The following is a 27,008-nucleotide window of genomic DNA, read 5'->3' as shown; positions in this document are numbered from 1 at the left end:
GTTTATTGATACCATTCTAATTTTACAACCTTGTCTATTATTTGCTTTCTGGGAGACATGCATTGATCTTACTGTAGTTTGTTTGTTTGTTAGTTCGAGGGAGGCTTTTTGGCAAGTGTCTTATAGGGATGAGTTGGTCTGAAGACCCAATAATGCAGTTGAGCGGGGAGGGGATGTGCTGAAGGTTACAAGTCGATTTTTCAAAGGTTTATAATTCCGAAATGTCAACAATCCGAACAGGGGCGGTCGAGCGACTTCCAAAGGAAGGGGGGGGGGGGGCACCAACGAAAAAGGGAACTTTTTTCGGGAGCAAAGAAAAACTAGTGTTCACTAATTGTCTTAATTTAGTCCCCCCCCCCCGCGCGAAGCAGACCACAGCAGACGATTCGTTGTACTGTTCTCGACTCTTAATACTGAATTCAGTTCTCCCCTCCCCCGCGAAGCGCGGAAGCTTAGCCGTAATTCCAAAATGTCAACAATCCAAACGGGCGGTCGAGCGACTTCCAAGGGGGGGGGGGGGGGGGGGCACCAACGAAAAAGGGAAAAATTTTCGGGAGCAAATAAATAAATTAGTGTTCACTAATATTATTGTCTGAATATAGTCCCCCCCCCCCCCGCGCGAAGCAGACGATTTGCTGTATTGTTCTCGACTCTTAATACTTATCTGAATTCAGTCCCCCCTCCCCCGCGTAGCGCGGAAGCTTAGACGTTTCATTAAATCATTAGAGAAAGCAGACGATTCGTACAAATTACTGTTCTCAACTCTTAATCCTTGTCTAAATGAAATTTTCCCCCTCCCGCGCGAAGCGCGAAAGCTTAGACGTTTCCTTAAATTTTTTAGAGAAAGAAGACGATTTGTTGTACCTTTCTCGACTCTAAATCCTTGTCTGTATGAAGTTTCCTCCCTCCAGCGCGAAGCGCGGAAGTATAGCAACGGGGGGGGGGGGGGCGGTGGGGGCGGTCGCCCCCCCAAAAAAAAACGCCGGCCAAAAAAAAAGAGAGAGAGAAAGAGAAAAAAAAAAGTAAGAGGACGTAGGAAGAAAAAGGGAAAGGAGTCGAGAAAGGTACAACGAATCGTTTTCTTTCTCTACTAATTTAATGAAACGTCAAAGCTTCCGCGCTATGCGCAGGAGGGGCGGACTGAATTCAGACAAGGATTATGAGTCAAGAAAGGCACAACGAATCGTCTTCTTTCAAATTCCCCCCTCCCTGCACCCACCCCCCTAGGGAGCGCGCTACGCGCGCTCTTTAAGTGATTCGCACGCTTTGCGTGCTCACTACCGCCCCCCTAAAATGAAATCCTGGCTACGCGCTTGTATAGACGTTTTCGTAAATTATGAGAGAAAAAAAACGATTAGTACAAATTACTGTTCTCAACTCTTCATCTTTGTCTGAATGAAATTTTCTCCCTTCCGCGTGAAGCGCGAAATCTTAGACGTTTCCTTAAATTATTAGAGAAAAAAGACTATTCGTTGTAACGTTCTTGACTCTTAATCCTTATTGAATTTAGTTTCCCCAACAATTTTAAACCTCTGATTTCTTTAGCTGATATTATAGGAAAGTGAATCTTCGAGAAAATACAAGTATTATAATAAGCAGTGGCGTACGCAGGATTTTTTCAAGGGGGGGGGGGGGGGTTTAATATTTTTAAATCGGGCCGAAAATTTCGCAACGACTCAGCCAGCCGCTGAATAAGCAGGGTGGGGGGGGGGGGGGGGGGGTAAGAGGACAATTTTCCTGTTTTTTTTGGTCCCAAAAATCGCAACGACTCAGCCAGCCGGTGAATAAGCGGGGGGGGGGGGGGGGGGGGGGGGGGTAAGAGGACACTTTTTTTTTTTTTTGGTCCCCCCAAAAAATCGCAACGACTCAGCCAGCCGGTGAATAAGCGGGGGTGGGGGGGGGGGGGGGTAAGAAGAAAAAAATACCAAAGGGGGGGGGGTTTCATCAAAAATACACACATAAAAAATACCATGCCTGATAATAAGTCTCTCTTGAAGTCGTCACAGCGGATAAAAGGTCACAGTTCGTAGAAAAAAAAACTTGTCGGCCTACCTACATTACATCTCATCGACTTCAAACTTCTGCATTGATATAGTTCACGGGGTTCTAGCAAGAATACCTTTACAGTTGACCCAAAACAGCAACATATTTGTGCCTTTCCCTTTTGCTCCCTCGACGAGACGACTCCACCCAGCAGCACCCCTATCTTTTTTACTCTCATCCCTCCTGTTTCGGGCTCCTACCCCTCTCCTTTTCTCCCTTTTCTCCTCTTTTTTCCTTTTCTCCTTTTCTTTTTTTGTCTTTCCCTTTCTTTCCTCTCCTCCCTCTTTTCTTTTTTCTCTTTCTTTCTGCTCTCTTCTTTCCTTTCTTTCTTTCCTTTCCTTTCTTTTTTTTCTTTTCTTTCCCTTTCCCTCTTTCCCCCTTTTCTCCCTTTTTCCCGACGGCAGCGCAATTTCAGCGACAATATCCTGACAGGTGTGGGGGGTGTCGCACCCCACACCCCCCTCACTTTTGGAGACGCCCCTGGTTGCAGTCACTGAATTGTTGGGCTCTTCATATTATATTGGTTGAATCGGTAATGTGTCTGTGATGTATAGTGGCTGACAACTTTCCCATTTGTTTTAACACAGAAAATTACTAAAATATAAAAAATGTATGACTCGGGATGGTCTCTTTATTTTAAAAGACCTCTACTCTCCATAATATAATTTGAGTAGTGCCCCAAGAGTGAATGCACCTCAGTTGAAAAAACACAGAAATTAGTGATATTTTTTAATACGTGGCAATCCACAGACAAAATAACCAATATGAGATATTCAAATAGCTCTAGTGATATCATATTTTTTACAAGTCATAACTTTTGTATTGGTCCGATCGACTTATTTCAAACTTTCGCCATTCTGTTTCTTATATTTTTCTGCTTTCATTCAAATGAACTTATCACTAGGGTTGGATTGCCCTTTAACCTCATTTTCATTATTTTTCTTTCAGAATTATGAATCTTAAATTGCAAGTATCTCATTTTCGGCATTAGGAACCTTTGGAATATATTTTGTGCAATCTTTGTGGAATATTATGAACTTTCGGAGTAACGCTCCAAATGTTCGGCACTTTGAACGGACATTTTGATTACTCCGGTGACAAATCAGTTTCGTAATGTAACCAAGTTTATAATGCATACAACTTTGTGAAGTGCCTCGATAAAACTTATCTTATTTACATTCTGTTTGATAAATAGTTGTATTCTTAAATAATCACAGTGTGAACTGCATACATTAGTTTTTGCCATATTTTCGAAATTACGAACCTTTACAAAAAGGAAACCGAGGAAATACGAGTGTCCAGTCTTCCTATAGTAGGCCTACAATAATGTCATAAGGAGTATTCAAGATGCAGAAAAAAGATGGGAGTGAAGAAAATGTTGAATGGAAGGACGAGAGAGAGAGAGAGAGGTTATTAGAGAACAGAAAGACAGACATTAGCAACAATGGGGGCGCAGCAAAGGCGGGGAAAGAGGGTATAACGGTGGGAGAGATGGCGAGAGGGGGGGGGGGGCAGGAGCTTCCTAAAACCCATTGTTGTTCTCACCATTGACCCTCGATCTTAGCATTCCTCAGTTCAATGGTGTAGCGTAGGCTCAGTTATGGAGGGGGGGGGGACCAGTGTTTATTCTACTAAATCAGCGTTTTTCACTTATAGTCACTGCACCCCTTTAGGAGTTATACAATAATATTACGCGTCACCTCAATCCAAAACTCATCAACGAGAATTCGTTTCCTATCCCTCGCATACGTAAACATACGGGCACATTTTCGCGTGAGGGCCATGATCGGGCCGTGAGAGCATCTTACCCCAAAATGTACTATCTGGATCACAAATATTCCGAGCGAGCGAAAACAATTGCACTTTTATTGTGGCATAAATGTTATTTAGTCATCAATATATACTAGATAAATGCAAAATTATGTATTCGATCACCTCGTTGCCAGGAATCATCCTACATGTTTTATCGATTTAGCGGCGATTCAACCAGCCGGTGAAACAGCAGGGGGGGGGGGAGCACTTTTTTTAAAAATTGTTGGTCCAATTCGTGAGAATTTTTTTTAAATTTGTTTTTAAAACTTTTTTGTGACAGGGGGGGGGGCGGCGGGCTCGTCGCCCCCCCCCCCCCCCCCCCCCCGTGGATCCGCGCTGCCCCCGTTCCCCTAGCTACGCCACTGCCTCAGTTCCCCATCCCCTGCCTAGGCTTTTGCCTACCCCTTTACACATGGATGCGGCGCATACGTGAGGCCAATGGTAGAGTTACCGATCTCCTCTTCAAATTGACAACTATAATAAATCAGGAAACACTGTCTTACTTCTTTTTCTTGTATGTACAAAATGTACACAACTTAATGCGTGCATAAAGCGCATGCAGATTGCGCACATAATATATGCGGCCAGTTATTGACAAAATGGCGACACGACGAATACCTTTGTCGTCATTTTTGCCTGGTAATAGCAACCAACACGCCCTTAGTGAACCGAATCGTGAGCTGTTTGAGGCGTGTAGAAACGGAGACCTGACAAGAGTAAAAAAGTTTGTGTCGTCAAGTAACATAAATGCAAGAGATACGGCAGGGAGAAAAAGTTCTCCCCTTCATTTTGCAGCAGGTAACTAACGTTTTTTTTTACCCACACAAGAAATGAAGATGCATTCAATAATGCGGGGGGGGGGGGGGGGGGTGGGAGAGGGAGAGGACTAGGACTAGGACTATAACGCACTTTGTTTTCAGCAGCTAATCACGGCTATAGTTTTGGTATAGGCCCTATGCTATATTGGTTTTAAATACTCTTTGGCCCGAATTCACAAAGGAGGTTTGTCGACAAACCCTGGTTTTCGTGCTTCGCATTTTTACAAACGTTTTTAAAAACGTGTCAAAACGCGTCATATGATATGACGCACGAAAATTGTCCAATTGACCAACCTCCTTTGTGAATTTGGGCCTTTTAAGTTTATATCTCATAAAACAAAGTGTCACAAACAAGTAATAAAACTATTTCACGTTATGATTGATAAATCCTCGGGAAGACGGACAACTCCTGAAAGTAGATAGTGAACTGGGGTTACTTCATCAGCATCAGCATCATTGTATTGCAAAAATGCGGACGATTCTTATTTTTTAGGACGCGATTTGTCCGCGTTTACGGAGATATCCTCGTTGATGCGGACGATCCTTATTTTCTCTGACCAGCGTCCCTACTGATCATTATCAATGCATGTGGCTGTGACGTGATCCATGTCAAATTTGAATGTGTTCTTACTTCATGAACTTCAGGCAGCACATCTAAAATGAATGCAAATCTGGATTTGGAATGATAATTAAGAGAACAAAAACTAATTGTTTATCATGCGTGTAAATGCACGGTGCACAACTTACAGATGTACCTCGGCCAACATGTACATTTTTCCTATTTGTTATTGTTTTAGTTTAACTGGGCGTATCATTCAGTTGTGAAAATTTATGCTGTGGCCTTATTATAGTCTTTACCCAGTAGTCTAGTCTTGTGTAAGATGTGACCTCTCATGTAAAAAAAAATATCTGTGTAAGCTCTCTGGTTGATGGTAACTAGCATACATGTACCGGTATGTCATTTGAATTGGCCCATTATATTGTTACAGTAAGGGAAGCAGGCTTCATTGAAATGTATTTGTTGTCTAGAGAATAGGCCTTCATGCATTTGTTCTTTCATTTTTTTGTTATTAGGATAGATTTTATAGTTTATATTTTGCATGTGACCAAAGTTTGCAAATGACTTTAATCTTGTATTCAGCAATATTTCTAAATTCTAAATAAAAGAATATCCTTATCAATTTGAATTTCTATGATTGATTAAAATTCCATTTTAATGGTTAATTTCTTGTTTATTATTAAGTCACAGTAAGCCCTACACTTTCTTGCCAGTATGATTGTAATACTGATTTCTTCTTTGTGTAGGATTTGGACGTAAGGATGTTGTGGAGCACCTATTACAGAATGGTGCTAACGTTCATTCCAGAGATGATGGAGGGTTAATACCTCTTCACAATGCATGCTCTTTTGGACATGCAGAGGTTGTAGTAATCCTCCTAAGAAGCGGTGGAGATGCTAATGCCAGGGATAACTGGAATTATACACCTCTCCATGAAGCTGCCATTAAAGGAAAAATTGATGTGTGCATTGGTTAGTATTCTCATTCCTAAAACAAATGATAATAAACAGATTCAAAGCAAAGATGTTTCATAATACAGCAAGAAAGTACATCACATGATTGCAAGATTTGACGGTAGAAATGTATGATCATAACCATGACTTCAATAATTGCATTATTTTGACTATCAATATCTTTCCTCAACCTTATAGGCCAAGAGGCTGTCCTGAAATTGGAGCCCTGGGAAAGGGCCCCTTATTTTTTTTTTTTAAGTCTCTTCTTCCTCTCGCACCAAACCTTGTAAAAACGAAAATGAACTTGTGAAGAAATCACCAATGTTACTTTGCAAATCTTAGAATCTATTGATATTAGTGTATTTAAGAGCAATTGAAATTCACTCAAAAAACCATTTGCTCAAATGAAATGGACAAACCCTGCTAACTTTTGTTAAATTTGTGTTTGTTTGTGATTGCTTTCATCAGTCTTGCTACAACATGGTGCTGATCCTAATATACGCAACACAGATGGAAAGACACCTTTAGATTTAGCTGATCCACCCGCGAGAGCTGTGTTAACTGGAGACTACAAGAAAGATGAGCTTTTGGAAGGAGCACGAAGTGGAAATGAAGACAAACTGATGTCACTTCTAACACCGTTGAATGTCAATAGTCATGCTTGTGATGGGAGGAGGGTAAGGACTATCATTTGCTCTATATATCCATGCTTCTATTTCAGGATTGAAAATGCACTTGAAAATCTTGAGTAATACACATTCACAGCTGTTCACGAAGCAAGGATATGTAATGATGGAAATGATATGAAATGTCTTTAAAATTACTCTAATCTTTTTGATAACATTCCCTTGTTAAAGGCTTAAATGTGCATGATGGACATTGTGTGATACATTTAAAGACATTGATAAACCTACTATTTCAATGATCATATGAAATGCTTGAATAGTAATTTGATAGTTTTCTTATTATCATGTCTTATAATATGCATTTTACTACTATCTCAGTTTTGGTTTTAATTAATACAGATATGTATTTGCACATGTATATCTTGGTAAAGACGCTTCAAAGAGTGAAACTTTATGAACTTTGAGGTGAAAATTTGATTATTACGTATGAAAAATATCTGGAAAACCAAATGTTATCACTCACGATTATAGCAGAGTTTGTATGTAACAAGTGATATTATGACCATGAAGGTTTGTATTTCAGCAATTTCACATTCCATTCCAACATATTGATATGATGATTCTGTTGTGTTTTAATTGTGGTGAACTAAACTTGAAATAATGTATTTTGTTTTGTTTGTAGTCTACACCTTTACATCTAGCAGCTGGGTATAATAGAATCTCCATTGTTCAGATGTTACTTCAACAGGGTGCTGATGTACATGCCAAAGACAAAGGGTAAGTACATCTTAATAACTATATTTTAGATTCACCTTGGCAAGTAATTTTGAATGCATATTTTGACCTATGCTAGAGAACTATTATTTTCAAACATTGTCACACTGGTTTGTTTGTAAGAAACATTTAAAACAGCTCAAAACAAACAGTCCCAAAGTAAACTTTTAGACCATAAATCACATGAATATGCATGGATGTGAAAATGAAGGAATGTGGATATTTTCTTTTAAGTATCAGCCATCGGCCAACAACGGCTCTTTTCTTGTTTCTCGTTTCTCTGATTAATGAAGGAAAAAGATGTTACTTCTTTTCAAAGTAGGGCGTCACACTGACTGAATTATTTGGTTATTCAGTTAGTGTGCCACACATACTCTAGGTCTGCCCATGTCCATTAAAACAAGCAAGAAAATCACCTTGTCATTACAACTTTTACAGTTTCTGTTTATATATCATGTTTGTAAGCATTAGCTTGAAAGTTATTTCCGTGTCGTATCTCTCTCTTCCTTGCTGATATCAATAATCCATTCACTTTAAATCATGCCTCAAAACTTGTCTTTTTCAACAAATTTGTATATACTGAATACAATGGAGGAGCTTTTGCATGTGGAAGTTTCACCATATAAATGCTGGAATCATCAACATCATCATCATGCATTGTTATTTCCATTCTGTTCTGTTGCAGTGGTTTGGTTCCATTACACAATGCCTGTTCTTATGGACATTTTGAAGTGACCCAGCTGCTGATCAAACATGGTGCCAGTGTGAATGCAGTAGACTTGTGGCAGTTCAGTCCGCTCCATGAAGCAGCATCAAAATCAAGGTGAGTTTCCTTTTTAATCACCATACATGTATTGAAAGTAAAGAACAGTTCTAGTGAAAGTCAGAGGTTTCCAAAGCGGATCTTTCTTAATTTACTCCCCCCTCCTACATGTGTTTATTCATATGATAGACCAAGCGAGTGTTAATCTCATAATGTCTGACCACTTATACTTAGATAATCCATTTCATTCATAGAAAGGATGTCCACCTAACCACAGCCATCATTGTATGATCAATGAATTCTAAATTGAATTAAACCTTCAGTACATGATTCAGACGACATTGTATGGTGTCAGCCTACTGATTTGACCGTTTCTCCGCTGATTGGTTATTACAGGGTTGAGGTTTGTTCCTTCTTGATGAGTAAGGGAGCAGATCCATTCTTAATGAACTGTCATTCAAAGAGTGCTGTAGATGCGGCTCCTACTAGAGAACTCAAGGATACCCTACAATGTAAGTTATATTCATCATCACTATCATATCATATTTCAACTTATATCTTATATTATATTGGTAATAAATAAATCAATAGTATTTGTAGACAAGATTTTGTGAATGGACACATTTTGGGCAAAATTATTGGATGACAGTTTATTATTTAACAGACACTAAAGGTGGTTAGATAATCATATCACGGCTTAATGCCTTGTTCAGTCTCGTACAGCATTTGTATTTCATAGAATAGTGAACGTTTCTGTGCAGGGACTATTAATTATTATCCTTTTAGCAAACCCTCTATCATCAAATGTTATAGTTCATGTACATGTACATGTACTTAGTTGATTTGAGGATACAATGAAAACGAAAGGTAAGGAGAAGAGAGATTCTTGCTAGAAAATTTTAGATTTCTAATGCCTATTTTGTAATGATTGTAGTTCATGTTACCGCCTTACTCTGCATTACATCCTGTATCTGTATCATGTTTTCTATCAGAATTCAATGATTATATTCAAAGTCATTTATTTTCCAATGTTCCTTTATTAATAGTTGGAGATTTCAACATACATGTCGATAGTTCTAGTGGAGACTCACAGTCTTTCCTAAATCTTCTTGAGTCTCTGTGTTGTACACAGCTAGTTGATTTTTGTACCCACATACACGGCCACACTCTTGATCTGTTAATAAGACGGCAATCTGATGATAACATTTTCATTGGAAAACCTCAGGCACATTCATCTTTAATCTCTGATCACATCCCTGTAATGTGTTACCTTAATTCAAGTAAACCTCGCCTTCCTGTTAAAGAGGTTTCATTTCGCAGACTATCTGCAATCAATACTGAGTTACTTAGAAAAGACTTAACTGAAAGTCGTCTTTGTGATGGAACACCCAGTGATGTCACTGAATTAGCGATGTTATATGACACAACTCTCAATGACCTCTTAGACAAGCATGCGCCAAAGGCAACAAAAACTTTTGTTTTGCGACCTAAGGCGCCATGGTTGACTGATATATATTAGAAGAAAAGAGAAAAAAGAGGAAAGCTGAAAAAATTTGGATGAAATCAAAAACAGACAAAGACTGGAAAGCATTTAAGTCAATTCGTAACTCTTACTCCTTTTCATTGTATGAGGCACGGAAGAGTCACCATAAAGATTTAGTGTCTGAACATAAAGAAAACACAAAAGCGTTGTTCAATATTGTAAAGGGTTTGCTAAACATGTCAAATAAACAACCCATTGTACCTTGTAACGTTGATTCAAAATCATTTGTCAACAACTTGGGCAAGTTTTTCTTGGATAAAGTTCAGAAAATTCATAACGATATAGATTTAAAACTTGGCAATGTACACATAGACAAACTGATCAATGATGACGTTCCAGTCGATTCGCAGATAGTGACGCTGACAAGTTTTAAATCACTGTCCGAACAAGACGTCGGAAAATTGATAATGAAGCTCAGTAAGAAGTCCTGTCCATTGGACCCAATGCCCACAAAAATATTGCTGCAATGTCTCGATGAATTGATACCTGTTATTACTTCTATGTTGAACTTATCTCTATCAGCAGGGCAATTCCCTGCATTGTGGAAGGTCGCTCTAGTGAAACCACTATTGAAAAAGCCAGGCCTCGAAACAGAATTGAGTAATTTAAGGCCCATTAGTAATCTTCAGTATATTTCTAAGTTGGTAGAAGGTGCTGCTACCCAACAGATTCTTGAGCACATTGAACATCATTCACTGTTGCCGCTCAATCAATCAGCATACCGAAAATTTCACAGTACTGAAACAGCACTTCTTAGGATAAAAAGTGATCTTCTTATGTCAATGGACAACCAGAAAATAAGTCTGCTGCTTCTCCTTGATATGAGCAGTGCTTTCGAGTTTCGACACAATAGATCACTCATTTTTACTAAAAACTCTAAGAAGCCACTTTAGGGTTGATGGCAAGGTTATCGAATGGATTGAATCTTACTTGTCAGATAGAAAACAGAAAATTGTAATTGATAACGTTGTCTCTGATGTATTCAATGTGCCTTTTGGCGTTCCTCAAGGGTCGCGATTAGGCCCTCTGTTGTTTACCTTGTATACAAGCAGACTCCTTACAAATATCCATACAGAGTTTCCTAGTATTAGTTGTCACTGCTACGCAGACGACACCCAACTATACCTATCTTTCTGTCCTAACACACCGGCTGAAGATCATTGTATTTCTGAATTAGAATCATGTGTTGTTTATATTAAGATTTGGATGTTGCAAAACAAGTTGATGTTAAATGATAACAAAACAGAACTTTTGGTCATTGGTACTCCACGCCAGGTTTCTAAATTTAGGTCGCGTAGTGTATTAGTTGGTGACTCAACCATAACCCCATCTGATACTGTTAGAAACTTGGGTGTGTCTTTTGATACCCACCTGAATATGGATTCACATATCACTAAAATATGCAAATCAGCCTATTTCATGATTTATAATTTGAGACGCATTCGAAAATACTTTGATCAGGACAGCATGAAAACTATCATGCATGCATGTGTTACTGGTAAACTAGATTACTGTAATAGTTTATTGTATGGATTGCCAGACTCACAAATTTCCAAGTTGCAGCGGGTCCAAAATACATGTGCACGACTAATTTGCAGCCTCCCAAAATTCTCTCGAATAACCCCACTTCTAAAGGAACTACATTGGTTGCCAATTCGCCAGAGAATTACATTTAAAATATTAATGATAGTCTACAAAGCTCTAAATGGTCAAACTCCTAGTTACGTTACTGAATTGTTGCACATCAAGTCTCAAACCCATGGTCGTAACCTTCGTAGTACACAAGACACATTTATGTTGCAAATACCCCCATATAAAACCAAAGTAACCCTTGGGGACCGGTCATTTCTCTGTGCTGCCCCTAGATTATGGAATAAATTACCACTAGAAATAAGGAAAGCCCCATCACTAGATAATTTTAAATCAAAATTGAAAACTCACTTGTTCATATAGTGTGTATAGCACAGCATTTACGAGCTCTTGCAGCGCAATAGAATATATCCACATAGTTATTGCGCTTTACAAATGAATATTATTATTATTATATTATTATGTTATGTTAAATTAGTTCATTTTTATTTTGTGTATAATAATTGAAACTATTTTAACTTGTTCATTCAGATGAGTTTCGTGGACATCAAGTGCTTGAAGCATGTAGACAGGCTGATCTTGCCAAGGTTAAGAAACAATTAACTGCTGATGTGGTTAACTTCATGCATCCACATACCATGGATCGACCTCTGGTAAGTTTATCACTTGTGCTTTATATGACTTGGACAGTTTTTTGACAGTTTGTATGTAGGTATTACAGTTGCCATGGTATAATGGACAATCTTTGAATATTTCTTTATCCCACTTATTCATAATTAAGTACTCTTCACGTTTCTTATATGCTACCCTATATGGTCCTTGAATTCTTTAAAATGAAATTTTTGTTATTCTGGCATTCTTTTCCTTGACAGCATTGTGCATCTGGATCAGCGTTTCCTAAACGAAGACAAGTCGTTGATCTTCTCATCAGGAAAGGAGCAAATCTTCTGGATAAGAATAATGAGTGAGTTTATGAACATTTAATGCTACTCTGTTTGCACTCTAATTCAAGAAAGTGTAAATTCTAGTCAGTAAATATTGACTGTACTATTTGTTTGTGTGAGATGCATAGAGTTAAGGTAGTTTCTCTTTTGTTTATCATTTTTGCACTTTTACTAAAACTGTTAAGCAATGTTGGGTCAATTTGGGTGATTATTCTTTTTGTATGCAGTGAAGAATGTACCAGTCAGATGTGAGTTGAAAGGTCAAATGTGTGTGGGTCACAAAAGTGAATAATTTGTGTACAATTTGTTTTTCCATATGTAGTTATTTTACTGGAAATTGTAGAAATTAGGATGGGAAATTAGAAAGATGTGCGTTGTTTAGTAGGTGAACCATGATGATGATTATAGGGTAATAGAGAGATCAAGGTTTCGTTTCCATAATGCAAATAAGTTTTTATTTAGACCAGTAACATATATGAATGTAGCATTAATTTCTTGTCTTTGATTTCCTGTCTGTCCTCAGTGGTTTAGCACCTCTTCACATGGCTACTTCTAAATCACACCTAGATGTGATGGAGATCTTATTAAAGCATGATGCTAAGGTAAGTTCTTCATAGACTAGCTTGTTGTTGACAGCTAAGCTGTGTAAGAATCTAAGAATGTTCACTCTGGTTTCTAATGAAAAATCGTAGCTCGATAGAGTACAAGACAGTTAACAATTTATGATAGTTGATCAAATTTTCTGCCAGTAAAATCTTAAGAACTTAATGACTTACGAATTGTTAGGTCATCTGTGCATTCTCAGTACTTATCTCACTTCCTTGGTAAAATAAATTAACAAGGGAAGTGAAATTGAATGTTTTCCTTTTGTTTCCTGAAGTTACTTTATTGAATAAAAATGTTGTTCATCACTTATATTCAATTTGAATTAAGTTCAGGTGAAGGCCTCAAAAAGAAGACCCAAAGAAACATCAGTGGAAGGATTGAACTTATGTTTTCTATTCATCAGTGTTTTAAGGACTATTGGAGAACTTCTTACTTATAATGTACGGCCATATGTATCTAAGGTTAGAGTATGTTTGAGCAATGATCATCTTGGTCTTGTTGTTTCAGGTGAATTCAACCGATAACCTTGGTCAGACACCTCTTCATCATGCTGCTCGTGATAATCTGATAGAAGCCTGTAAACTACTCCTATCATATGGAGCTGATACTGGTGCAATGTGTAGGCAAGGACTCACACCAAGTCAGCTGGCTTCAGAAAACATCCAAAAAATTCTGCAAGGTAAGTTAAAAATGATGCCTGAAAATCTGTTTTTGATAATGAAAAATTGTGTTGAAATATTGGTTAGTCTATTCCTTTTTTACATTATTTATTTTATTGCAATAATGCATTATCACTATCATTTTTTTTCTTACATGATTGGTTCTCTTGCACCAGACAAATGTACACACACATTGTGATTGCCAAGTAATGTCAATTCCTTTATCATACACCTTTATAACTTACCATGTAGGCCTTGTTTCACAGAACCGTCATAAGTACAAGTTCACCGCGCATCTTTAAAACATGTTTTAGATTTAATACACATGTTTCAATGGGTTGTTGGCAAACTTTTACTTATGACAGATTCATGAAACACTGCCCTGGCATTTGCTAAATAATAGACAAGTAATATTCTAATGAGACAAAAGGTCTTGTAGTACTTAGATAGCAAAATAATAGGGGGGGGGGGAGAGAGAGAAGAGGTAAAAAAAGGAATTAAATAATTTTTGATAAGAAATTATGTTTCTGATTTCTTCTTGGCTAACTGGTAATGTTTCCTACTACTATATAAACAACAATTCTTGTTAGCTTTTACAATGCAGATTTGTAAGTTTCTAAAATATTGGATGGACTATTGGACTTTGAATTGTGTTTGTTTGTTTGTTTTTCAGCGGAGGATCAGAGGATGTCTATGACTGATGAAACTATGCAATTCTTAGAAGCCTCTAAAGCTGGTGATCTAGATAAAATGAAGGTAGGATTCGTCACAATGAGTTAGTAAAATAATAATAATAACAATGATAATGATAATAATGATAAAAGTAGTAATAATAATGATATATCATTGTATAACACATAACATATGTATGTATGTATGTACACACATAAGGCCATTATTTCATTTCATTTTGTTTTGATGTAGGCTATGGTGGAAGGCAGTAAACATCTAGTTAACTGCTGTGATAAAGAAGGCAGGCACTCCACTCCACTTCATTTTGCAGCAGGATATAACAGAGTAGCAGTCGTTGAGTATCTGCTTAGTAATGGTGCTTATGTTCATGCCAAAGACAAAGGGTATGTAGATTATGGTATCTGTAAGAGTGAAATGATGATGAGAAAGTTAATTTGAATTCAAAGTTGAGCTGTTTTTGAAGAGTTTTGTAGATGATTGCCACAAGGTTCGGGTAAATTTGAAAAGTCCTATTTAGAGTGCAGGTGATATGCTCACAGTACCTGTACACAGAAGATATATTATTCTACTATTAAACCAGGGACCCGTTTCAACAAGCCTTTTTTCAATGACAAAAGACAAAGATCAGTGACAAATCTTCTGATAACCAATCAGAAGCAAGGATTTCACTAGCTTTTAACAAAAACTGTCATTTGTCACTGATGACAAGTTTTGTGAAATTGGGCAGGCCTGTCTTGTCCAAACTCAACCACTAATTGAAATACTGGAACCCAGTATACATTATAGCATTGAAGTTACTTACAGGCAGAGTGACATTGCTGTGTATATCATCATACCAGTCTTCATCTCTATCTATCTATGTAATAAATGATGAATGATATGCCTAGGGACACTGATTTTCCGTTTAAAAAAAAAAGCCTTTTCTGTTTCAGAAAATCTGGAATTCCGTTTCAGATGGGCTGAAAAACGGAAATTCCGTTTTGCCAAAGACTTTGTACACATGAAAAAACTAAAATTCCGTTTACATAAGATTTTCATTAAAACATGAACTTGTAGGGTACAAATGTTCTATTAAAGCCGCCACCTTTGACAAGCCACTGATAACCACTCAAAAACATACGGACGGGACTGTATAAACTTGATGCAAAATACTAGTAAAAATATAGACCCCTACGGCGCCTAGGGTCTAGGTTAGACCTACGAAAAAATTATCAAATGTTTAGATTTACCAACTTAAAATTCGAACTTAGACAATCAGACTAAAGTCAGCGGAATGTGTCAGAACATGACATATTCCTGGCGGAAAGGCTGAGTAGTACCGACGTCGACAAAAACATTTCAGTCTTGGCTGTCATGTCCGCGATCGATCGATTTTAGGCGCACATGCCAGCCCCCTTTTCGAACTGTACAACAGCGTGTGTACAATCTCGCCGCACGTAGCACCCGCTGCTGGCGTGTGTGTGCCAAGTATTACGTCTACGTTATACTAGGCCCCTAGCTGACATAATAGGATCGTTTCTCTGCTATTTGTACCGTGTTTTGTGTCACAATCTCTATTGGTCCAGCGAAATTTAATGGCAGCGCCCGGTCTCCTAAGAATCTGACGAATATCGCTAAATATTCGAAATTATTAACCATGATTTGAGGCCTGATATTTTTTCACTGCATAACGAGTCACAAAAATAGTGTAAGTTTTACGATTTTCTTCTTGAAAAATGAAAAGTTTTGAGGTAAAAGGGGTTTTCCGCGATTTTCCGTTCAAAATTACATTTTCCGTTTCAAATGGTCAATTCCGTGAATTCCGTCCGTTTTCCGTGATCACGGAAAATCAGTGTCCCTACATTATGCCATCTTTACATACTCTGCTATCATGCTACAAACATAACAAAGGTGGCAGCACCAATAAAGCCTTTGGCTTTTCTAGCTGTCTCCACATTCATTTATATTTTTGTTGTTGTATTTGTATTGTAAATGTTTCTCTTTAATATGTACGCTATGTTTTGTATTTTATATGTTTGTTATGATGTTTTTATGATGAATGAAATAAAGTTCATTTTAATTCAAGGCTGTATGATGATTTCTTGGTTTGTACAGGGGATTGGTTCCTCTGCATAATGCTTGTTCATTTGGCCATTATGAGGTAACTGAGCTACTACTTAAGAGAGGAGCTCTGGTCAATGCTGCTGATCTTTGGAAGTTTACTCCTCTTCATGAAGCTGCTGCTAAGGGAAAGTATGACATCTGCAAACTTCTCCTTCAGGTAAAACTTTTCTTTTATTTTATTTTATAATATATATATATCGAATATGTTATAAACATGCTAAATCTAAGCCATCTATCTCATAAGTTCTCATAAATGATAAAGAAGATACATTTATAATTACATTTAAAGAAAATTTTACATTTTAAAATCTCTGATATCTCCCATGCTCTTTGTATTACATTCCTTGTAGATAGCTTGATTATTAGACTTTTCCAGTTTTTATGCCTAATACCACTTCTTGTAAAGTGAAACAGAATAAAATCTTGAGATGGAGAGAGAAAAGTAAATGATGTTGGGTTTCCTGATAGCAGAAGAATTCACTAAATTCATTAGCCATTTTCATGTTTTATAGTGTTAGCATAAAGACTTGAAAATATGGATAAATGTTTACTACCCTGGCATTAGATATAAGTGATGCAAAACAATGAAGACAGATTTATACTTGTTTTACAGCATGGAGGCGATGTGAACAAGAAGAATCGTGACGGTCATACCCCACTGAACCTAGTGAAAGATAGTGATCAAGATATACAAGATCTACTCAAGGGTGATGCTGCTCTCTTAGATGCTGCTAAGAAAGGATGTTTAGCAAGAGTTCAGAAGCTGGTGTCAACAGATAATATTAATTGTAGAGATTCACAGGGAAGGAATTCTACACCTCTACACCTGGCTGGTAAGTTCATCTTCGGAGAAGTTCTCTCTCTCTCTCTCTCTCTCTCTCTCTCTCAAACCATTTCATCAGGTTTTAAACTTGGTCTGAAGTTGATTTGCTTTCAAGGATTTTGGCCATTGTCTCCAAAAAGTCAATATTCTTCCTCCATCTCAATCTATATCTATCTTTTGTTTGCATTCTCAATTGTTCACTACCTCTCATTGACATATGCTAGAAGGAGTTTCCATTTTCGTCCATAGAAAGCCATGTAACTTGTTGAAATGGTGACTCAAAGTATTTGTTTCACAAATAAATCTGTAACTAGAACCAAAGACTTGGGCTCTTTGTTTGAGAATTATTCTGTATTAAAGATATCAGAGGCCTTTGTTAGGTTTATAGTGTTACTTTCATTTCTTTCAATCTGAGTTCACATGATTATAAAAGAATGTTTTACAAAGATATCTGTAACCCTTGTTATGTCATCACATAACAACATATAGATGTGTAGCAGTTCTCAAACCTTTGTCATTTTCTTTAAATAGCTGGCTATAACAATGTGGAGGTAGCTGAATATTTGTTGGAGCATGGTGCTGATGTGAATGCCAGAGATAAGGGTGGCCTTATTCCTCTTCACAATGCCTCCTCATATGGGGTAAGTATGCTTTTATAATGCCTCACTTATAAGATAATTAGTTATGTACTTTCTTATAGAAATTATATTGCGACTGACGTTTTCATTTTGCCTTAACATTCTTACTCTATGATTTTCTGACAGGTGGTCACATGTTATGTTTGCATTAGATTCAAATGTTAAGAATCCATTTGTCTGCTGACAATGATTTCTTACATCTTGTTAGTTCCATAGGATTTAGCAATACCATTCGTAGCTTTTGGCTTCAGTTCAGTTCAGTTCAGTTTATTAATTTTTCTCAAGCATAAAAACAATATTATAATATATACAAAAAATAGCAAATATACACAGTAAGAGAAAAAACGGAAACTACAAAAAAGTTTATAAAAACTATAGGAGTAATGGAGTATGGAGTAATTCCCAGTAAAGGGGAAAAAATACATGGTATAAACAATTGCAATAACAAAATACAAGATTATGCAGATTAATCAGTAACACACTACACCAACAAACACCAGCAATCATACAGGGAGGGTGGGGGTGGGGGGGGGGGGGGGGGGTTCATAGTAATTGTACATTTAATGAAGATTTTTTTTGTGTGTGTGTGTGAATAATCATCAATATATACCCTTTTCAACTTTGCTTTAAATGAAGTTATATTTGTTGAACTCTTTATTTCCTATGAGAGATTATTCCACAAGCGTGGACCACTGTGTCTTAACCCTATTTAGCCCGGGCTATTTTGAAACTGCATAGCCCGGGGGGGGGGGGGGGGGGGGGGGGGGGCTTCTAAGGCCCCCCCCCCCCCCTATGATCTCGGCCGTGAAACGACCGATCGCCGCGAAAATTTGCATACATGTCAAGTCAAGTATAGAATACTATGGTAATTTCAATTTTTTGAAAAATTCACGCATTTGCATATTTATGGTAATTTATGCAAATGAGGTCATCAAATTCACATTTTTGCCTATAAATCAGACATTATTCATATTTAAGCATTCTTTCTCACTACATATATTTGTTAGACCATTTGAAATAATAATACAACACAAAAAATTGAAAAACAAGGGTTATTCTTTATGTTATCTATTGTTTTGATAATTTCTTATGTATTTCCCTGTTTTTTTAACTTATGTATTTTATTGTTTTTGTTGTTTTATTTCATTTCCAACTATAATTCAACTATTTTGACCCCAAAATAAACACCTTAACTATAAACAAGACCAAATAACCAATGTTTTATCTCTTTAATTGAAAAAATGAGATTTCCATATGTTTTGTATGCAAATCACAAAAATGAGCGATTTTTGGGCTGACATACAAAGATAAAAGGACACGTGACTTTGTAATGGTAGGTCCGATTTTCGAAAAATTTCTTTCAAAAGATGCGCAAGACTCGAAAGAAAAAAAGTCACAAAATTTCAGTGCAAGATTCTCGTGCGTTAAAAAATTATCGCGAAAAATGTCGAGGGGGGCTTCTAAAGCCCCCCCCCCTCCCGGGCTAAATAGGGTTAATGAGTTGTTTGATGAAGGTTTCCCAATTACGTATGCTCTTTTATAACTTAATTAACCAACTCACAAAGAAAAATAATTTTATTGAAGTAAAATATGGTTCTTTCATTTTGTTCACAGCATCTGGATATAGCAGCCTTGTTGATCAAGCATAAAACCTGTGTAAATGCTGTTGATCGGTGGAACTTTACTCCGCTTCATGAAGCTGCCCAAAAAGGCAGAACTCAGCTTTGTGCACTCCTGGTAAGTGTCTTTCATTCCTTACATTTGAGATTCAAGTGGGTTTATATTGTTTGATATCAGTATGATATTAGGTTAAAATTTTGTTTACTACAAGCCTTTTGTGGGATTAGGAATCAGTCGTGGGCTGAGTAAAAAAAAAGAGAGAAATATTCTGGATCCAAAGAGAGACAGGCCAGGGGCTCCTTACAGTAAAATAGAAAGAATATTTTACTTTGTCCAGTAAAACGATGGGATTTAACCAAACGATGACTATAAAAAATGGCCCAACTTCTCTTACGTTGTTTTGATCAAGTCGGGCTACTCTGGTCATGCAGCATGTTACAGGAAAGTGATACTGGCCTTGTACAAAGAAAGGATGGACTGGCTTTCAATTGCATTACAGGGTTATCTATTAATAAAACCTACCAAATCTTGGTTGATTGATTCTTCAGTTTTTCTTCCCAATTGGCTAATTATAAGATTTATCATGCTAATATAATCTTCACTTTATATCTCTGTTTATTTTAGCTTGCCCATGGAGCTGATCCTACAATGAAGAATCAAGAAGGCCAGACACCTTTAGACCTTTCCACAGCTGATGATGTTAGATCGTTACTCCTAGATGCCCTTCCTCCTACTGCAATTAAATCACCATCAGGTCTGCCTGGTCCTACCACCACCCCCACCACACCTACTCCACAAACAATGAACCCTGGAATCAGAACAGCTGGTATGGGTGTGAGTGCCCCACCGACATCAAACTTTAGGCCTACATCAGCACCGGCTGTAGGGAGTGCTTCCATTGGTGGCCTTCCAGCTCTAACAGGTGGTAGTAGTGCAATGACCGGTGGTACAGGCAGCAAAGTGACAGGTGCAAGCGGTACAATCAGTGGTGTCAAAGGAATTAGTGGTGCTGTAGGTGGTATTACACCCATTGGACAACCGGTACAGGTAGATGGTGCAATACAGTTTGAACGATTAGCAGTAGAAGGCAACAATCCTATGGACATTAGCGTTTGCTCATTCCTCAGCAATCTCCAGTTAGATCACCTTCGAGATATCTTTGAAAAAGAACAAGTAAGTTTTCATGTAATGTTCATGTACTGATGATAATCTGATTATCCTGACTTTTCTTTGCAATTTCCCTTACCACAAAAATAATAAAAAATTAACAAATGTGATGGTTAATCTTCTTATTCCATCATCTATATTGAACCAGCTCACAAAGAAATGTGTTAACAAAGTTATCATTTTACTGTTTATGTTCAATGAGATTGTATGGGGTTTGTTGATTAACCTTTCATGATGTTATCTTGTATCTTACTAGATCACGATGGATGTGTTAGTAGAGATGGGACATGAGGAGCTCAAGGAGATTGGTATTAATGCGTTTGGACATCGTCATAAGATCATCAAAGGATTGGAGAGATTGATCAGTGGTCAGGGGACTCCTAGTCTACATCTCAGTATTCATAATAACCAAGGTTCAAATCTTATTGATATGCTTCCTGAGGCCAAGGAATACCAATCAGTGGCTGATGAGGTAAGGCTTTTTGATATATACAATCACTAGGTTTGCATCGGCATTGCGCATGCAAGATAAAATTGTTCTCGTAAAGGTACACACCTTTCAAATTGTGTGAATATGCAATAATGGATTATTAAAAAAAGTAGGCAAGAAATTGATTATTCCAATGTTCCTGTCATTAATGAAGCTTGGTTTAATCATACAAGTATTACTCTCCTATCAGTATTTAGTTTGGAATTATATTATATGTGATATGATTAAAATGATTCATTTATTTCAGTGTTTGTGAAAATGATTGCGAACATTGTTTGTTTTTGTTGACTAGATGCAGTCAACAATTCGTGAGCATCGTGATAATGGGCAAGCTGGTGGCATCTTCAATCGGTATAACATCATCAAGATTGAGAAAGTGAGAAATAAAAAGCTATGGGAAAGATACGAACATCGCAGAAAAGAAGTTGCAGATGAGAACCATAACCATGATAATGAGAGGATGCTCTTCCATGGTAAGATTGGATAAGTTTAATAGTTAAGCCATGTAGTCCGTCCAAAATTAATTTTTGCTGCTATTGTTCTCACAAAATGGACAACGCTGTGGATTTGCAAGCAGTACCTTCAAATCTGTTTAAAACAATTACCTTAAGTAGTATCCCTGTAGGTGCCCATTTAATCTCTGATGATATAGATGTTTTTTTCTAATCCTGTCAAACAAACATTTGGGTATTCAAAAGTAAGACTATGACTGTTACAATAAGAGAAATCTACCATGACAATGAAAGAATAAATACTACATTTTAAGATTCTAGAGCTCTCATTGGTCAAGACAAAGGACAAACATTTACTATTGAAATAGCAATGTCACAATACAGGGCGGTGGTTACAGATAATGCCTGATCAATCCCTCTTTGTGTGTTTACCAAAGGATAATGCAATAAAGCACATGAAGCACCACTTGTTCAAAGTCAGAAGGGTGTTATCCTCTTGTGTTTAAAAATATGAGCAAAAGTAAGAAATGGGTAGTACAACATTTTCATTTATTAGCTCATCAGTATTTGCATAATTTTGCCTAACTAATATGAATTTGGTTATGTTTCCAGGATCACCTTTCATCAATGCTATTGTGAATAAAGGATTTGATGAACGTCATGCCTACATTGGTGGTATGTTTGGTGCTGGTATCTACTTTGCTGAAGATTCTTCTAAGAGCAATCAGTATGTATATGGGATCGGAGGTGGAACAGGCTGCCCTGCTCACAAAGATAGATCTTGCTACATCTGCCACAGGTGAGTTGATCCATATTGTTTCATACCTATCTGACTTGATGCCATATTATTTCACTGTAATTGAAGCAAGCAACATCATTTAGTGTAATTTTTTTATTAAAACACAAAATATTATTGTTCAATTTAGTTTCATTGCAACCAAGCACTCACTCCATGAAATAGATTCTTTGTCATCTGAAGTATGCAGTCCATCATGTGTATAAAGATGATATCTGATAACATGACTATAAGGTTGCATGCTGGTAGTTGTGGGGGTTACAATGAATGTTATATGGAGCATTAATCTTAACCTTCATATCTAACTATCCTTTCTCTACTGGACTATTTAAACGCCTTCCAGGAAACCATGCCCTCCATAAAAATATTTGTGTATTAACCATATATTCTAAAAATTCCCTTCATGAATACATGTGATTGCAAACAATATGTATGACTTCCTACATGCTTCTCTCTACTGTTATGACATGAAAAGTGAATACGTTGTAGTTCAATCTGTACAGTAGATTCTTAGTTTATTTGCATTAAATGTTTTCATGTCTTCTCTTTTCTTCCCCAGGCAATTGGTATTTTGTAGAGTGACATTAGGGAAGGCTTTTCTTCAATTCTCAGCGATGAAGATGGCTCATGCACCACCTGGTCACCATTCTGTGATTGGTAGACCTAGTGTAGGAGGTCTAGCCTATGCAGAGTATGTCATCTACAGAGGAGAACAGGTATATTAGACTTATCTTTGCCTTTTGATCTCCCTTATAACCCTCATTCTCAATCTAATATAGTGAGGGGGGGGGGGGGGGGGGGGAGGATATCAAAAATCTAATAAGTATTATTTAACCAATGGCGGATATTAAAAAAAGTCACATAATACCTTTGAACAAATGGGTTCTCACCAAAGGAACACCTTGGTGTAAAGTTATGGTACCTACATTTGTGACAATAACTTTTCATAATAATGATAGTAGTCCTAGGTAAATAAAGATATACATGTATTACATGAGGAATCCTTAAAACCTTGATATCTTGAAGATATTTATGTGACTCCATCTAAAAGATTTAGCCCAAGGGCTCAGCAGGTTATAAGCCAACATTAAATGTCTTTGATATTGACCACATCTTTATCTATGTGCATGAGATGTGTATTTTTCTCAAATTGTATGATAATATTGAAGCTGATTGGGTTCCTTTTATGAATACATGCATAACATTGATACCATTCTTTGTGTTTGTGTCATTACAGGCATTTCCAGAGTACCTTATCACATTCCAAATTGTCAAACCAGACAGCACTGAGAAATGATTCTCAAACTACTGATAGAGGACAGCACAGATTCGGCCAAGATGTTCAGCATTTTACATACACCTGATATGATGCATTGCATTGTTTGCTCTATACTGTTGAAGTGTTCACTACCGGCATACTGTGTAGTTTGTACAAGACAAGTTGTACCTACTTGTTCATAGTACGCATGTTAAAAGCCTTTGTATAGTTTAGTAAGCCCAACAAGTTTTCTTAAGATTTCTTTGATATTATTTGATAATAGCAAGATACTAGCAGTTCTAGGATGCTTAGATGTTTTTTCTATTCTTCTTTTAGTTGACTATTAAACAAAGAATAAACAAATACTTGATAGCCTGACCAGATTAGAATTACCAACATGCAATTGATATGATTATAGAAGGTTTATACTCTAAATCGACATAAACCTCTGTGAGATTGCATCAGGTTAGCTATATGGAAGACGGATACAAGCATTGATTGGAATACATTCAGATAGTCACATTTATATTATTGGAAATAATGGACAGAACATCAAAGTCTAGTGTACAGACCTTTGATACACAGAGAACAGTTTGCCATCATATGCAACACATTCATTGCAGTTTTATGTTTTGCTGGCGGTACTGAATATTATCTTTAACTACTACAATAGTCCTGTACATCAGAGATGGATTTAGATGTTTGTGTTCTGGGGAACGAAAGAAGGAAAGAAAAGCTTCATAGGGGTATATGTTTATACCAAGTTATGTATGGCATTCAATGATTATATTGTAATTGTGGCTTTAGTGCCAGTATTCTATAAGAACTAAGATACTTGTTGCAGAATTAAAACTTGCATTTGGGGAAGACACAATACGATCACAATGAATGAATACTTTCTGCATTGTATGTTTTAATGTGCATGGTACATGGTAAGATCATGTGAAATCAAGTAGCTTATCCTCTTCATTACCACAACTCTCTCATTATCATACAATCTGCTACATAAAAAATATATAGGCAAAGAAAAGAAATTATCTGTTTTCATGGTACTCCTAGCTTTCCGGTGTCGATGGAACTACCGGTAGAATATTTAGAATAATTTGAAATGCTATTTTGGTTTGATGTTGATCCTACTGTATCTACTACTTAAGAAATGTTTACAATTTGAGGCTAAATGATGAGAATGAGTTTACAGATACTTAATCATCACAAACCAATCATTTTCACTTTCAATTTTTTTATTGATTGGAAAAAATAGACATTAGATCGTAATCCAATCTTTGGAACAAGTAGGGTTGTGCTAGGGCAGAAAAAACAGAGAAACGGGTGGATGAAATTTGTAAGAAATTGTACAAAGGATAAGAAAAATAAGATATTTTTTATATTTGAGATCACTACATCCATGTGATTTTGGCAATTTTCTTTATTCATGTCTGTGTGTAGGAGCAACTGGGATAGTTTTCCATCAATATATCATTGTGAATTTGCAAACTGTTTAAATTTGAAAGCCCACATGTATAGAAATCCTACTTATAAGAAAACTCACAAGTTTCTCATCGTTTATGAGATTTTGTTCAAGCTTCCACCAATCATGTTATCTGCTCTCCTCCAGCACAACATGCCTTCAATGTTGTGTTTCTTTTTTATGTAAATGTTGAGTACTGTTAAATACATGTAAAGCCCACCGCACACTATACGATCTGACTACGATCTGATTTTGGAAGAATTTGTAATAGAACGTGATATGAACATTCAAAGTTGTAACATCTTAACGATAGAGGATCTGAATAGACATGTAATTCTTAAAATCAGTTTTAAGAGATGTCAAGCTTCCTTGGAAAAGCTCAATCAGCTCAGAATCCAACTAACATCAGACCAGTAGTACAATGTTCTACAATTTGAAGCTGATTCAGCTGTTATTCTGACTGAAAAGAGTATAAAGGCTGCACTGAAAATTCCAGCTGTTAGTATTCTCATCAATATGTATAACGTAACTCAGGTAGATGATGTTTGTTTTGATTTCCATATCTAATATAACCAACCATTCTTTGAAAATCAGATTGCAGGATGATTGTGTAGATTGGGCGGGGCATAAGCCTCTAGATTTCTTGCATTAAAAAAAATATCCTATGTGAAAGAACATTATCTGAATTGTCCTTGAAGATTATGACATACAATGTTCTTATGTAATTCTTGTATTTTACAATTTTGCACTTAATTTATAGGGGAAATGCAATGTTTGGATTTGGCAAGACCTTTTTAATGTGTCTCTTTCTAGAGGTTCTTTGCTCAATCAATGTATTTTGGATGGATGCTTGCACATGTGTGAAAGCATGACATGAAGGCCATTTTCTGGTCTATGGAAACTCTGCACACGTTTGTAACTGTTATTTGCATTTTGATCTGGTAATTCATAGCATACCAAAATTCAGTGACTTCATGTTTCACAAAAAAAATCGGTAGTACAGTATTAGTTTAAGGTTTTACAGAAAGTAATTGAATGTAATTTCTATTCACCTCTTTGAAGCAGTCATACAAATCAAGAATCTTTGAAAGAAAGCAGTGGATTATAATGACAACTCCTATTTGTACATGTGTACTTGTAACCTCATCAGCAAAGTGTCTTGAAATGGTTTACTCAATCCTTGCCATTCTATATTCATCAAGTTGTAAATAAAATCTGTATTTAAAGAGAATGTTAGCAAAGCAAAATTGAGTACATACATGTATAGCACCAAGAAATGATCAAACATGTTTGCTTGGCTGAGCTAACATTTTAATAACACTGATTTTAATGATTTTTATTGTAAAGAAACAATTCATGAATTTATTAATTGTAATGTGGTTTCTCTGCAAGTTCATCTTATATGAATTCACTACCATAAGATGAAAGAAACTTATTGTTACCATATTAAAGGTAATTATTTATATGTATCAGACTACCATCTTGATGTATGGGGTCAGATTTTACAGTATTAAATCAAATGAATTGACTCTACAGCAAGATGATTATGGTTGGTTTGCCTGACCATCTTATTCTATTAAAAGTAAAATCTCATTCAAAATGTATACGGTGGTCCCATGCTCATCAAATTTTTTCAGCTATACACAGTTGTATAATGTGAGAATTATATGATTTTATGAGTAAAAGGGAAATTTAAAGGGCATATATCCAAACTCCACAGTACATAAATAGAGAGAGAGAGAGAGAGAGAGAAAAATAGAGGGAGAGGGAGGAGAGAGAAAGCGAAATAAAGGGAGAGGGAGGAGAGAGA

At 36.7% G+C, this 27,008-nt stretch overlaps 1 protein-coding gene across 1 annotated transcript; it reads left to right on the top strand.

Annotated features, from left to right (window-relative positions):
• The first annotated feature begins 4,383 nt into the window (after positions 1–4,383).
• On the top strand, positions 4,384–26,802 carry LOC584303 (poly [ADP-ribose] polymerase tankyrase-2). Its single transcript, XM_784167.5, has 22 exons — positions 4,384–4,653; positions 5,979–6,203; positions 6,654–6,862; positions 7,494–7,588; positions 8,271–8,408; positions 8,745–8,860; positions 12,013–12,134; positions 12,354–12,445; positions 12,949–13,027; positions 13,539–13,710; positions 14,364–14,446; positions 14,615–14,766; positions 16,478–16,643; positions 17,100–17,319; positions 17,841–17,950; positions 19,562–19,684; positions 20,192–20,740; positions 20,991–21,206; positions 21,517–21,697; positions 22,289–22,475; positions 23,032–23,188; positions 23,710–26,802. The coding sequence occupies exons 1-22, from the start codon at positions 4,434–4,436 to the stop codon at positions 23,767–23,769; spliced, it is 3,672 nt and encodes a 1,223-aa protein (XP_789260.4). The 5' UTR covers positions 4,384–4,433; the 3' UTR covers positions 23,770–26,802.
• Positions 26,803–27,008: the final 206 nt, after the last annotated feature.

This window comes from Strongylocentrotus purpuratus, unplaced genomic scaffold (genome assembly GCF_000002235.5).
Source record: "Strongylocentrotus purpuratus isolate Spur 01 unplaced genomic scaffold, Spur_5.0 spur5_scaffold_15, whole genome shotgun sequence".
Lineage (NCBI taxonomy): Eukaryota > Metazoa > Echinodermata > Echinoidea > Camarodonta > Strongylocentrotidae > Strongylocentrotus > Strongylocentrotus purpuratus.
Note: the sequence above shows the minus strand (reverse complement) of the source record. Positions and strands in the feature narration are given on the sequence as shown.

Excerpts from the sequence above, each read along its gene's own strand:
- LOC584303 (XM_784167.5), top strand. The coding sequence starts at position 4,434 with ATGCGGCCAGTTATTGACAAAATGGCGACACGACGAATACCTTTGTCG. Across the intron at positions 12,135-12,353 it reads ATACCATGGATCGACCTCTG|CATTGTGCATCTGGATCAGC; the intron begins GTAAGTTTATCA and ends TTTCCTTGACAG. Across the intron at positions 14,447-14,614 it reads GTGATCTAGATAAAATGAAG|GCTATGGTGGAAGGCAGTAA; the intron begins GTAGGATTCGTC and ends GTTTTGATGTAG.